Source organism: Acipenser ruthenus, chromosome 9, assembly GCF_902713425.1.
Source record: "Acipenser ruthenus chromosome 9, fAciRut3.2 maternal haplotype, whole genome shotgun sequence".
Taxonomy (NCBI): Eukaryota; Metazoa; Chordata; class Actinopteri; order Acipenseriformes; family Acipenseridae; genus Acipenser; species Acipenser ruthenus.
This window is the reverse complement of record NC_081197.1, coordinates 3,598,918-3,612,299: the sequence shown is the minus strand read 5'-3', so window position 1 is coordinate 3,612,299 and position 13,382 is coordinate 3,598,918. Positions and strand designations below refer to the sequence as shown.

At 43.7% G+C, this 13,382-nt stretch overlaps 1 protein-coding gene across 4 annotated transcripts in view; it reads right to left on the bottom strand.

Annotated features, from left to right (window-relative positions):
- The window catches only part of LOC117406034 (DNA polymerase alpha catalytic subunit-like), an 84,945-nt gene that overhangs the window by 65,514 nt on the left and 6,049 nt on the right, over positions 1-13,382 (bottom strand). For all 4 annotated transcript variants that reach the window (XM_059030786.1, XM_034924008.2, XM_059030788.1 and 1 more), the window contains exons 10-26: positions 13,346-13,382; positions 12,942-13,054; positions 12,261-12,374; positions 12,037-12,111; positions 11,079-11,217; positions 10,396-10,550; positions 9,423-9,507; positions 8,426-8,487; positions 7,859-7,948; positions 6,908-7,024; positions 6,257-6,432; positions 5,440-5,569; positions 4,922-5,041; positions 4,447-4,546; positions 4,017-4,141; positions 2,726-2,875; positions 2,327-2,449 (exon numbers count right to left, since the gene is read on the bottom strand). The exon at positions 13,346-13,382 is cut by the window's right edge and continues 142 nt beyond it. In XM_059030786.1, the coding sequence (XP_058886769.1) occupies positions 2,327-2,449; positions 2,726-2,875; positions 4,017-4,141; positions 4,447-4,546; positions 4,922-5,041; positions 5,440-5,569; positions 6,257-6,432; positions 6,908-7,024; positions 7,859-7,948; positions 8,426-8,487; positions 9,423-9,507; positions 10,396-10,550; positions 11,079-11,217; positions 12,037-12,111; positions 12,261-12,374; positions 12,942-13,054; positions 13,346-13,382 (1,911 nt within the window). The remainder of the gene's footprint in view (positions 1-2,326; positions 2,450-2,725; positions 2,876-4,016; positions 4,142-4,446; positions 4,547-4,921; positions 5,042-5,439; positions 5,570-6,256; positions 6,433-6,907; positions 7,025-7,858; positions 7,949-8,425; positions 8,488-9,422; positions 9,508-10,395; positions 10,551-11,078; positions 11,218-12,036; positions 12,112-12,260; positions 12,375-12,941; positions 13,055-13,345) is intronic.

Below are 13,382 nucleotides of genomic sequence, written 5' to 3'. Positions count from 1 at the left end.
CCAGCTGATTAACAGAACCTCCCCCTACCCCAATCAAAACCAGCACAAGGGTACAAGAAAACCAAGCTGAACGCAGCGTCAGGGTAATTCAAGCCTGTTCTATTCTTTTTTGGGTTTGTTTTTTTCTTTTTTTTGCCTTTAATTAAGATCCCACCCAATTCTAGAATTGTTCAACCTGCTATACAACAGGAGTCTAAGTGAAGAAGACAATTCCTTTCTTTCAATGCCCACATTGATGCAGAAGTGTAAACACAGAGTCCTTCCAAACTCTCCGAATTTCTCAATGCAAATCTGAGATTTTTGGGGGTGATATCTGAGAAAGGCGGTTGGTTGAGTATTAAAAAGTTATACTCTTGGCATTGCGTGTACTGATCACTAAAAAAAAAAAAAAAATAGATAGCCTCTTTCTCTTCCCACTTCCAAAACAAGGACTTCAGCAGGCAACCCAGCTGGAGACAGTCACTAGTGGTTAATGTAATGTGGATGGATTGCAGCAAAATCATTTAGATTAGGCAGCGGTCCCTGTTCTGCCGTTGGGTGACTGCCAGATGCAGAGGATTAAAACACCTGCCAAGCAACGCACACTGCCTGAGAGAAAGATACCGTGGGGAGGACCGCGACACAGCCTCCTAATTACAATCACTTAAGAGATACATTGAAACTGTAGCTAAGTGCCAGACAGACAGAAAGTGTTTATAGACTGTGCAGGGAGGCTGCATCAACTAACTTTCTCCATCGTTCTTGTGTTTGTGTGAATACTCTGTGTAGTAGTGACCAGACTTGGAGATCAAAGTCACAGAGAAAGTTGTGCCGCGTTTACATAATTAAATTAATAAGAAACATGAGAAAACTTTAGAGTGAGAGGAGGTAGCCATTCATTGAGCCCAGCCAGTTCCTAGCAGCTGAGGAGAGTCACAACACGGATCTGGGAACTCAGAACAAGCAAAGGAGTATCCAGCATTAAAGCATAGCGCTCTTCTGTCGCCCTCTACCCCAGGCCCGATCCGAGACTTTAAACTGAGCAGAGAGGACGGTGTGTTTGTTATTGCGCTCTAAATAACTTCACCTCAATTACAGCCTCTCTAACTCAGCACGAACCCATTCTCCCATGATAAAGTGAATTACACACCACCACCCAGGTACATCGCCACTTCTCGCTCACTAAGCACTCCTTCTCCTTGTGCTGTCACCCTCTCAATCAAAAACATATTAACCAAAAAATACATCAAATCAATGAAAGAAAGAAACATCAGGGCTCTGAAAACGATTTAACAAAGATTACCACCGCCACGCAATCTGGTGACCTCTCTACAGGGTTTTATTCGATCACGTGAGCCCATACTGCCCTCTTGTGGGGGAGCACCTCTCACACCAATTAAAACAGAAGTAAACCCGAAGCACATGAAAAAAACCAAAGCAGGCACATTCACATGGGCCTCAGAATCACATTGAAATAATAAGAAAAGGAGAGTTTCTTATTACACCTGGACTGTTTGGGCCTGTTTTTCAACTCAAACCCCAATACATTCTGGGAAGTGTAGTCCCTGCTGTGAAAAGTACCCGAAACAGGTAAAACATACCAGAATGCATTGCGATGTGAGTTAAAGCCTGAACTGCTCCAAACTGTACATGGAGTCATATGGTAACTCTAAGCCAAATGCAATCTGAAACATGTATAGAAGGCTTGGAGTGTATGATAAAAGTGTAATGTAGAATCCAGGCACTTATGTTCAGTACGCAGAGTGTGACAGACATGTGGACGGACACAGGGAGTACACAATGACCCCATTGTTTAAACTGAAGTCTCTAAAAACACAGTGGAATCCCAATAATGAATCAAATGGTCCGAATTAGGAGCTAGTCCCAACAGAGGGAGATCTGAAGAAGTCCCCCATGTCTCCATGCTACAGATACTAAGAGAGTGGTCTGAGTGGTGAGATGGTGACAGGGAGAGTGTGCTGTACTGTATACACACACTGACATTCTGATCTCTGAAGGAGACACCCTAACCTGACTTACACAGAGTTCTTATGAGCCATCGATGAAGTAGCAAACAAACCTCGAGATCGATGCATTACGCCGTCTGACGCCGCTGCATACACATGACGGAGAGTACTCCAAAATAGCATTTTCCTTCTAATATATTCCAGCTGCAGCATTTAACATCCAGCCCTCAAAAATACACTGCAGAGCAAATTCCCAAATATTAGGCATTAAAGTTAATATCACACATAGTTGTATTGTTTGGGGGCATTGCAGATCAGCCAGTAACTTAATTCTAGCGCTTCATAGGGCCACACAGACCGACCGACATACATTACTTTACCTCTCGTCCTGTATGTGTGACCAGGGCAGCCAGCGGTTTAGCATAGAATCTGCTGAAGGCAAACCCCAGGCAGCCGTACATGCTGTTAGCAGTGAGCTTCAGAGCCTTCTGCCTGATGTCATACTGGAAAAGAATAATACAATTACATACAAATCAATTTAAATATAAACATATCAGAAGGTGGTATTTAAAGTGAACACAGATGATGAAATCATGAAGACACTGTGCAGCAGGACTAGGATCAGAGCGCCAAACGGACTCCTCTCAGACACAGGATAGTGTATATCCTGGATAGTGAGACGCAGCGTGCTCCTACGCGAGGCTGAGCTCATCCCTTTATTGCTGCTAATTCCAGTAAAAGCACTGCTGGTTGGAAGCGCAGGAAGGGCGGGGTGGTACCTGCATGTGGAGATCAGGGTTGAGGTCGGGCTGCTTCATCAGCTGCTTGACCTGCTTCCTCCTCTCCACCAGCTTCCGGATCTCCTTGGGCAGGATTCCCATGTCCTGGTCTGGATCGGGAATCTGCGGGATCTCATCCTGCTCCTCCCCCTGATCCAGAAACACACAACACACCAATCAGACAACAGCACAGCACAGCCATCAGAGAGGTTACCAGACAACAGCACAGCCAGCAGAGAGATTACCAGACAACAGCACAGCACAGATGGTATAACTTATCAGACAATAACACAACACAGCTCTGGGATCTTATCCTGCTCGTAACTGACTTTTTATTCATGTAGCTGCTAGACCAACTGCAATAAAAAAGGGATCCAAATTTGCCAACTGGGTCTTGTTAAACTTAGCCACTATTACATTACATTATTACAGGGTTAACCCTTTGCGGCCCATTTATTCAGCGCGCGTCAGGTCCAATTTATTTTCACACACGCAGTTTATTTTAGATGCGCTGTTTAAAAGTATTTTTTTCACAGTAAAACAGGTTTAAAAAGCACTGCATATCAACAGGACACTCAGGGCCCCACCCCTCATTGGCTATATTTTTCAAATAACTCTTAATAATAGTACATACCGATAAATCATCTCTTGATCACTCGTTTTATCACCGAACTCCTCAATAATGCGATCCAAGTCATTATTTTATTACTATAACATCTAAAAAAAGCTGCAAATGTCTGTGATATTCTTTGAGCGCTGGATGCGGAAGCAGCTATCTTGTTTGTTTATGTCTGTGTTATCTATGTGGTGTCAGGTCTATCAGTATTCATGAGATAAACCCCTTTTTTTCGGCTTCTCTCGGCTCCTATCGGTCTCACTCGGCCATTGAATGGTTTTCTCTGCTTTTTCCAGAGAAAAAACGACCCGAGACCTGTTTTTTGTGTCTTTTTGATGATGCCGGACAGGGTCCGACATTGGACCAGAAAGGGAAAATAGTGATGTCGGACCAGGTCCAACATAGGACCGCAAAGGGTTAACCCCTTTTTTGCATAAAACCTGTTCCCTTTTGTTGATGTCACATCTTAATATGGCTGCTTCCTTTATTCTGATTTAGTTGTTTTTAGTGCATGTGAAATGCGTTTGGGCAGATCGTGTATAAAAAGGATCGAACACAAGATCAGTATAACAGAAACCCAACAGATCCAGCATGCAGTGGCTTGAATGCATCTCGAGAGCAATGGATGAAAGACAGAAAGCTTTCCCAGTAGTCTCCAGCCCTGCCTCCGGTTACCTCAGCTGTTTTCTGGGAGCCCGGGGCAAGCCGCTGCACTGTGGTGAAGCAGATGTTGAACTCCTGGATGATGGAGGGGTACAAGCTGTTGAAATCCAGCAGCAGGATGAACTTGTCATAGAAACCTGCAACACAGGGAGGGTGGCGATTGAGAGTCAACACTTTGAGCAACACTGCAGAAAAATGATCAAGTCAACGTTTACAGAGCTGTAAAAATCCCAGCTCATCAGAAGCATTGGTCCTCCAATGCTCACATACCATGCAATTGCACTGCTGGAACAGAACAGCGGAATTCTGAAAACGGGTGATTTATTGTATGCAAACCAATCACAGTGAGTTGTGGGTGGGTCTTGGTGACTCATTGTGGCTTAGAACTTTAATCCCCTGCACTGAAACCCAGGCATGAAGGCGGAGGACTTGGCGATCTTACCAACTTTGGGTTCCAGGACGAGACCTCCAGCGTAGGCTGCCTTCTTCTTGACCTTCCTGGACTTGCCCTGGCCTGCATCCCCCTCGTCATCATCATCAACCTGGAACACAAGGGCAGCTCAGATCAGCTCAGATCAGCTCGTCCACTCTGCACACCAGTACTGACAGGGTAGGCAAGTGTACAATAACATTTTCTTACAGCTGCCTGACAATTTAGATTAGTACATGTCTGATGTTGGTCTACTGGGCACAACGAAGACCCCTCATAACAGTGTGAACGTTTCCTGCATTTAATGTGAGAGTAACATCTCTGCACAGGCCCCCTGCAATTCAGACTCACAGAAACACGAGGAATGATTGGAGCTGGCATGTTGCTGTCAGGCAGTAAGTTCAACCCACTACCAGTCCATAGCAGCCACAATTCAGAGGGCGACCACAGAGGCTGCCAAGGGAACCCCGTCGGTCGATACACTCACGTGATCCTGCTGCACTTTCTTGAAGACCTGCTTGTCCGGTACGATGTAATCCCTCTCGTGGAACGCATGCAGCAAGAGATACTCGTTTCTTTCAGCACGCCCACCCATCAGGGTCCTGGACTAAGAACAAAACACACACACACGACAAAAAGGTTAGTTGCTACGGTCGTTCTGTGTGGTCAGCCCTTCAGCTTCCACAATATCTTTCAGCTCTGCTGCCTATTCCACAAGTAAGAACATCCGAAAAACGTTGGAATGATGAGGAGGCCAGTCTGTGCTCGAGAGGTTCCTAGGAACTGCTTGATCTCAAAACTCTGTCAAATCGGACCTTAAAGGATCCCAGTGATTCAGCATCAACAGCATGGCTAGGTAACCCATTCCATACCCTCACCACTCTCGGTCTGTCCTATCCTATGGGGAAAACAGGACATCTCATCCCTTTGCATCAGGGATCAAAGAGGCTCCTCCCCATAGCAGTTCCCAATGGGTTATTTATGTAAGAGCGAGGCACGGCTTACCATGACGTTCCCGGCGATGTTGGTGATCTGCAAGGCCAGCGGGAGAACGTTCAGCTCACACATGATTTGCAGGATGAACTTGGCATCCATCCAGGTGCTCTCCAAGAGGTACAGCAGGCGATGGGAATCGCTGAAAATCAGAGAAAGCAGGCATTGTATGAATTCATTTCTTCAATGGAAATTAAGTTATACATTTATATACGCACACACATGCCGCACATAAAGGGCCAGTCCAGGGCTTCCCAAACCTGGTTCTGGGGACCCCAGTGTCTCCTGGTTTTCGTTCCACCTGAGCTCTCAATTACTTAACTGAACTCTTAGTTTAACTAATAATTTACTTAATTAGATCTTTTTAATTGTTCTCAGCTCCTATAAAGTTGCACATTTCAAGTTACTCAAGTAACTTAAGATTTCAGTGAAGTAATTGAGAGCTCAGCTGGAAGAAAAAAGCAGAAGACACTGGGGTCCCCAGGACCAGGTTTGGGAAGCCCTGGGCTAGATTCTCACATCTTTTTACTCAATCATGATTAGCACTATTTTTTTCCAGAAAGGAAATATGTACCGCACCCAATAAAGTTAACAATAACAGTGCCTTGCAAGTGCTTCAGGAAAGAACAATTATAACAATTATAAATCTAAGAATCAAGCCTGTTTTTTTTTTTTTTCTTGGGTGCATTTCCCTTCCACCACTTCAATCTATTCACCAGGAGCTGCACGGAGACAAACAGAGCTCAAGGGAACCTATCCAGGGAGGTGGAAGGGGAGTGCCTGAACCACAACTGCTACAGCACTGCTTCTTGCTGTTCTCTCTGGCTACCTATAGAGATTCTTAATGTCTTCTTGGGGGATCACAGGCCTCTCGCTCTTGAGAATGTGCAGCACAAGCTCAGACAGGTGGTAGCTCTTGCAGCGGATCAGCTCCTTGGCTGAGATCTGCACGTCGCAGATCATTCTCCCACACGTAGCGTTCTTCTCTGCAAAGCCACTGCGGCCCTGGGATTGAAAGGGAAGAGCAGGGCACAGTAATCATGTGGTTAATACTCTCCATCAGTGAGCTGCGGATGCTGGAGTGTTCTGCAATATTGCACTGGAATTGTTAAAGAAGTTCTCTTCTACAGTAACCCAACTGTATAAATATTTCATTACATCTCAGCAAGGTTACAGATTTCTACACTGACAACTGAATGTTCTACTCAATGTCATTCAATAAACTTTTTAAATTATCTTATTGGTGCCTCATGGACTGTGCAATGCAATGTTTAAAACACACAATAGCCTGTCTTACCTATACTGCGTTTATACATTTAATTAGACACTAATTAAGGGTGATCTAGGGCTAGCAGGTAATTCTGGTTTCTAAAAAAAAAAGACATCCCCTGAACCTACCTAGACAAAATCCTCACCTCGGTCATACTCTCCCCCTTCTGCTTGACGTTTCTGCCCTGTGATAGAAAGAAATCTCTCTTACCCCAAGTTTGGGCATGACGGATCTTCTCAAGCGCCCGATCTTGGACCAGTTAGGCACCTTGCAGGCGTTGATTCTTTGCAGCAGAACCTCCAGGTCAAAGCTGTAGATGTCATGGCCCTGAAAAGAACAAGATGAAATCCAACTGCTGAACGACTGTCGGTACAGACGGACCGCTGTGTTTGCACTACACTGCAACAGCTCTAATCCGCAGAAGCAAAACCAAGGAGTGTTTTAAAAAATAAATAAATAAATAAATAAATAAATAAATAAATAAATAAAATGCAGTCTGATCCTGGAGTATAAGAGAGCAAACTGGCATGTGTTTTATCACAAGGGACAATAGCTGCACACACTGCATATTAATGAACTGGGTTACGCTACAAAAAGTATTCCCAATATTGATCACACCTAATTTTAGACCAGGCTCCAAAAGCAGAACAGTCCACATACTATAGTATAGTAAAGTACCGTAACAGGGACAAAAAGACTACTATTGCATAGCAGCTTCACCCATTCCAGGTTATACTAAGAGCTTATCCACTGTACAGGTAACAAGCTCAGGTGTGTCTTAGTAACCTCATAGTAAAACCAGGAATGGATCAAACTGCTCTGCAATGAGGATCTTAGTTCCATCCCTATGTAAAGCTAGGAATTGGGAAGACAACGCAAGTATTAGTAATACATATTGAGATAACACTAAAGCAACACTAGTCTCAGAAAGCTACACATGTGGTGCTGGTAGCAGTGGAATAATCAAACCTGCTTTCCTGCAGGCTGATAACCGCTTTGTTCTCGAGCACGCCTCATCCCTGGCTACATAGTCCAGAGATAGGGGTCAGATTACTACTGCCAGGCGTACAGTACTATTTGTGCACAAAGAAAAAGCAATGATATTCTGTGACTAATGAACTAGAGGAAACAGGATCCTTATCATATTGCTGCGTCACTCACCACAATAACATCAGGGTCGATCTTGTAAAGTTTTGCCAGGAAAAACCCCAGTAACGTTCTCTCTGTTGAAGCAATCTCCACCTTGGTGTTCTGCAAATCGAAACGTGTTACATGAACATGTTAACAAACCCAGGACTTAGACATCATTCAGCACAACCCTACACATACAGTACATATTTAGCATGCCTTTGGGGGGCTTTCTTGTTACTTGCCGTGTAATTATTTTGCTGAATGCAGCCAGGGGCCATTATGTAGGATATTTATTGTTTAACATGATCTGCAAACAGTAAATAACTTGGTCTAAAATTATCAAAAGCCCATTTTCTGGGGGGGATGGAAGGGTGGGGTAGAAATTCCTTTTCAGAAAACAAAAAAATACCTAGTTTATTGTTTGTATAAAGTGAATGTCAGAGCAGTTTGATTTTGAACAGTTTAAGAGTACTGCATGTTAAATGACCGGTACAGAGCATTAGGGTCCGTTATACCCAGAATACTAAGAAGCATTGGGAGTCTGATCATGCGGACCACACAGACACAGTCTCACCGTTTTATTAAAACTACACTTGCCTTTCTTTTCACAGCTTCGTTGAAATCGAACGGATAGATGCAGTCGTTTGGCTTGCTGATCACTGGAACAGGAGATTCAATCACATTATTTCAGTGGGTAATACGTTCAAGCAAACAAAAAACACCCAACCAGGAAAACTGCAGATGCATTTCAAGGTATCAGCCAATTCAATTACATTAGGAAACAAGCAATAGACACAACACTGCCTAAAAGAGGCAGCTGAACGTTAACCTAATCTGGCAAGAGGGATTTTTAGATGGTATGATTTACAATTTACATTAGAGGTAACATTGTTTGCTTTTGCATACTGTACAGTGCTGGGAATAAGACTCCCACTGCATAGCAATTTGATACACTCCTGGTTCCACAATGAATTTAAGACGACACACCTGAGCTTATTACCTATACACTGTGGCTAATCAAGCTCGTAGTGAAACTGCCTTGCAATAGGAGTCCATCCCTTCTTTACAGGTTTTTTGCCCTCTTACATGAACTATTTCAGCAGCGAGGTCTTGTGTACGCAGGATATGGGTTGTGTATTTGCAATGATGTAACACTAAAGGCTGGAACTTTGTGCCAAAAACACCTGTGCCTTTAAGGGAGTGCTAAGCAAAGTTTGATTCTAAAAATCTATTGTCTTACCTCTTATTAGTCTGAACAGTGTTGACCATGCTGCTTGTTTTTGTTATTAAGAGATTTGGATTATTGGATTTTTTTTATTTTTTACTTCAATTCAAGATATGTGCACAGCAGCACTCCCTTACTCACACAACTACCAGATCCAAAGAGAATTCTGTTTTATACATGAAACAGAGCACAGGCATGTCAGGTTCATTAATAATCACAGGAATCCAAGTCATATATACTAACCTTTCGGGGAATTCCTTTTATCAGTTTTATTTATGAGCGAGTCTTTGAAGTTATGGGATTATTAAACCATGAAGCACAAGCCTGCCCACCTTGCGTAGTTACTGCACAGCTGCGAGATCAACTCACCACAGAAGTGTGTCTCGAAGGGAGGCTGCGGGGGAGCTCTGTCCAGAGGAAACTGGTTATGCAGCAAGGCTGCCAGGGACACGATCTGCAGACAAGGGGAAGCAAATGGAGATACGGGCATCAGCAAGCAGTGCAGTCATGCAACAAAACCAACACAGCGCTAGCCTTCATGGGGCAAGAGGGAAAGCTTCCGAGTGTGGTCATGCAACAAAACCAACACAGCGCTAGCCTTCTTCATGAGGCAAGAGGTAAAGCTTCTGGCCTCTCCTCCTCCTCCTCCTCCTCCTCCTCTCAAACTTCACAGGCTGTGTCTTACGAATCGTGGGGAGTAGGAGAGTAAAAGTTTGGATTGATCAGTTTCACATGAACTGAAAACACTTCTTTCCAATTTAATCTGTTGATCCACTTTGGTTATTACGACAACCCAAATAAACATGTAAACTGAAAACAGTGGTGAGAGATTTGTTCATTTAGTGGATATTAACAATCGGATTCTGTTCTTTTTTTGTTAAATCTGATTAAAAGCACAAATCATTATATGTTCTTACAATCAGGACAAAGTGGTAAATCCTTCTTGCAGACCCTACCATTTACACTTGTCAGGGAGGACACACAAAAAAAGTTTTTAAAAAAAAAGTTCTAAAAAGACCATCATTACATAAAAATATTAACCATTGCAATCATAAAATGAGCCAACGAGGGGTTGTGTGCTGGACTGTGGAGGACTGCAATTCAAATTGGAAGCTCTGCCTAACTGAAAACAAAACTTTTGAAGAATAAAGGAAGCCTGATCTTCACAATCCCAACATTCTCTTTTTGCAATAAGCATCTATCAAAGTGCTGATTGGCTTTGGTGCATTCACACAGCCTTTAACTCCGAGTCCTGAATCCGCACAGCAGGCAAGGTTGAGATGCTGGCGCGACAGCCCAATTCCGGTATATCGTTTTGATGTGTTTCTTGCTCCCTGCTCACCTCGTTCTGATGCGTTTTCGGATTCTGCACGGTCTTCATGCTGATGCTCAGGACCACGAGGGGCGGGGCCGCGATGTCCTTCACAACGCTCACCAGATCACTCTTCAACGCCACCGCCTCCACTTTGCACCAGCTCACCGGCTGGCTGGCCAGCTCTGAAAAAGAACAGAGTCATAAGAGACAGGTTTGGTTGAGCCTTTTAATCCTGCTCACATGCATAGTACATAGATATACACTAGGGGTGTGCACAAACTCGGACTCGCCATTGCCTTCAAGAAGTATTTAAAAAAAAAAAAAAAAAAAAATCCATTCATTAACGTGTTGATTTCAAAACAAGAAAAGCGGTCCTTCCCTCACCCTTACATCCAAGTACCAATCAAATGGCAAGTCCCTTCTGCACCGAGTGTTTAAATGCTGATTGGAAGATTATTTTCCTCTCCTCTGGGGTGCTGACATTTTTTATTGCCGTACTGAGGCTGCAAACTGACGACGAATGGATTTACTGACTGCCTGCCGATAAATACTTAAAAGGCAATGACGAGTAGGGGTACAGGTTTGGGTTTCTGCACAGCCCTAACATTTCCTAAGTGGTAATCATATCAACGCCAACTGGAGAAATCTGCATAAGCAATACATATGCACAGGCCACCATGCTGCACTTTTTAAATGCAGGTCATACTTACGGGGAGTTTTCACATCCAGCCAGCACGGCCCCTTGATCTTCCTGCCCAACAGGAAGTGCTCTAGGCTGGTGGTGTTGGTCCCGAACACCTGGGAGAAGGTCGCCCCCTTCAAGTCCTGGGGCAGCGGAGGCAGGTCAGCCTGCAACACGATCAGAGCACAGCGCTGTCAGCCAGGAGGCTTCACTGAGACGAAACGTCACTAGAGTGACAGTGCTGGCACCAACACAGGGACGGAAATAACACTCCCGTGGCATAGCAGTTTGATCCATTCCTGGTTTTACTGAAAGTTTAATAAGACACACCTGAGCCTGTTTCCTTACACCGTGGCTCTTCAAGCTTGTGTTAACACTTGGAATGGGTGAAAGCGTTATGCAATAGCAGTCTTATTTCCATCCTTATATTTGAATATTTTTTAAAATACATTAATTATATATATTAAACAAAAATTATATATTCATTTTCTCTATTTTTTATTCTGTTAAATGAACAAATATGAACATGATGCCATCAAATACATTTCAAGCAGTGTTTTAGCAAATACTCAAATATTTGTCCCAGCACTGGAAAGTACAGCAGGTACCAAGATAGCAGGTATAACACACCAGGATGAATAGCACTGTGGCTATATTTGCATAGCGTTTACTCCAGTCTCTAATGAACTCCTATGTTTTGGATGGAGAAAAGCACCTGTTAATATGACAAAGCCAGAACCAATCAGCTGGGATATAGAACACCACGTCTCCCAAGCACCCTCACCTAGTTTGTTTCTCAGTTGGTAACATTAACATCTCTTTCTTTTCTGTTAATAAAAATAGGAGTTAATTAAAAAGACTGGAATAAAGCCTTTGGAAATATGGGCCATGGTTTCCCAGATTAACCCTGAACTGAACCTTTCTGTCTGGGTGATGCATTTCCACTGCTGGAATGACAGCGTTTCACTAAAGTTGGCTTCACTTACAGAGTATCTCACTTCCAAATACTCAGACTGCGCGGGGACATCCGGGATCTCAAAAGCATAGTTCTTCACCGCTTTCTGATTGAAGACAAAAAGACACATGTATATTGAATGTTAGATACTGATGAAATACAAACCTACAGTACCAAGCAGTCTCTGCTTATTGAAAGGTTAGACAAAATGATTACAATCAGATATTGTCTGAAAATGCAGCGAGAGCCCCTCACCTTCGACTTGAACTTCATGATCTTGTATCTGTCGGCGATCTCGTTGAATTCCTGGTACACATCCATCATGGTCACTGGGGTGTCTGTCTCTGCCCTGGTTTTAAGATTTACTCTCTGAAAACACACACAGAGCAAGCAGTGCCATCTTTAGAACCAGCAACACCTGGGTTTCTAAATGAGCCTTGCGGGTCTGAGGTGCAACGCATGCAACACTGGGACGACAAGGGTGGGAGTGACGCTGTGTCGAGGTCCCCAGCAGCTCCCCTAGTAACACAATGCGTAGTGCACGGTTAGGGGGTTAGGGGCAGATCTGGGCTCAATTACAATTGCAGTTGAACCTCAGCACACCCACATAATTGTAATTATACTATATAATGAATCAATTACAGTTCAATTATGCATTTATTTGTCATTTGTCTGAATGCACAACTTTCCACGCCAGGCCCGTGCCTCCAGGACTCAGCATCTTGAGGATATACGTTGCTTCGGTTCAGCAGGTGAAAAGAGGCTCCTGGCTTCACAAGCACTGCTCGTCAGTCCTCCTGCTCAGCTAGTGAACGAGGCAACATTTCATTTGAAATTGGGTAGGAAAAAAGCAATGAAATTGAGAAGAACAGATCAAAAGGAACGTGTCGAGATAATCGCTGCATGGAAAACGTGGCGATACAGAGAGGTACTCACAGTCTCCCGTGGCAACAGATACATCGTCCTCTCGATATTCTTCACTACCACACAGCAGCTGACGTGCGCCTTTGCAGACTCGATCCAAACTTTACCAAACAGATACACAATGCCTGAGGAAAAGAAGAAACAAGAGTTTTTCAGAATTATTTCATTTCCCATTCCAGGACTTAAAAACCCTGACCAGCCACAGTGCACAGGTAACAAGCTCAGGTGTATCTTATTAAAACAAAGTAAAACCAGGAATGGATCAAACTGCTATGTAACATCCCTGCTACATAGGGTTGAAAAGTTTCACTATTCCATTAAAAATGCCCAAGAGTGGGTTTCAGATAATGTCAACACCACAATGAAAAGGGACAGAAGGAAAGCGACTGGCATGGAGTAACTGTTGCACTGGATACCTGGCCGATTGTAGGGGTCCTCAAAAGCATCCAGCCA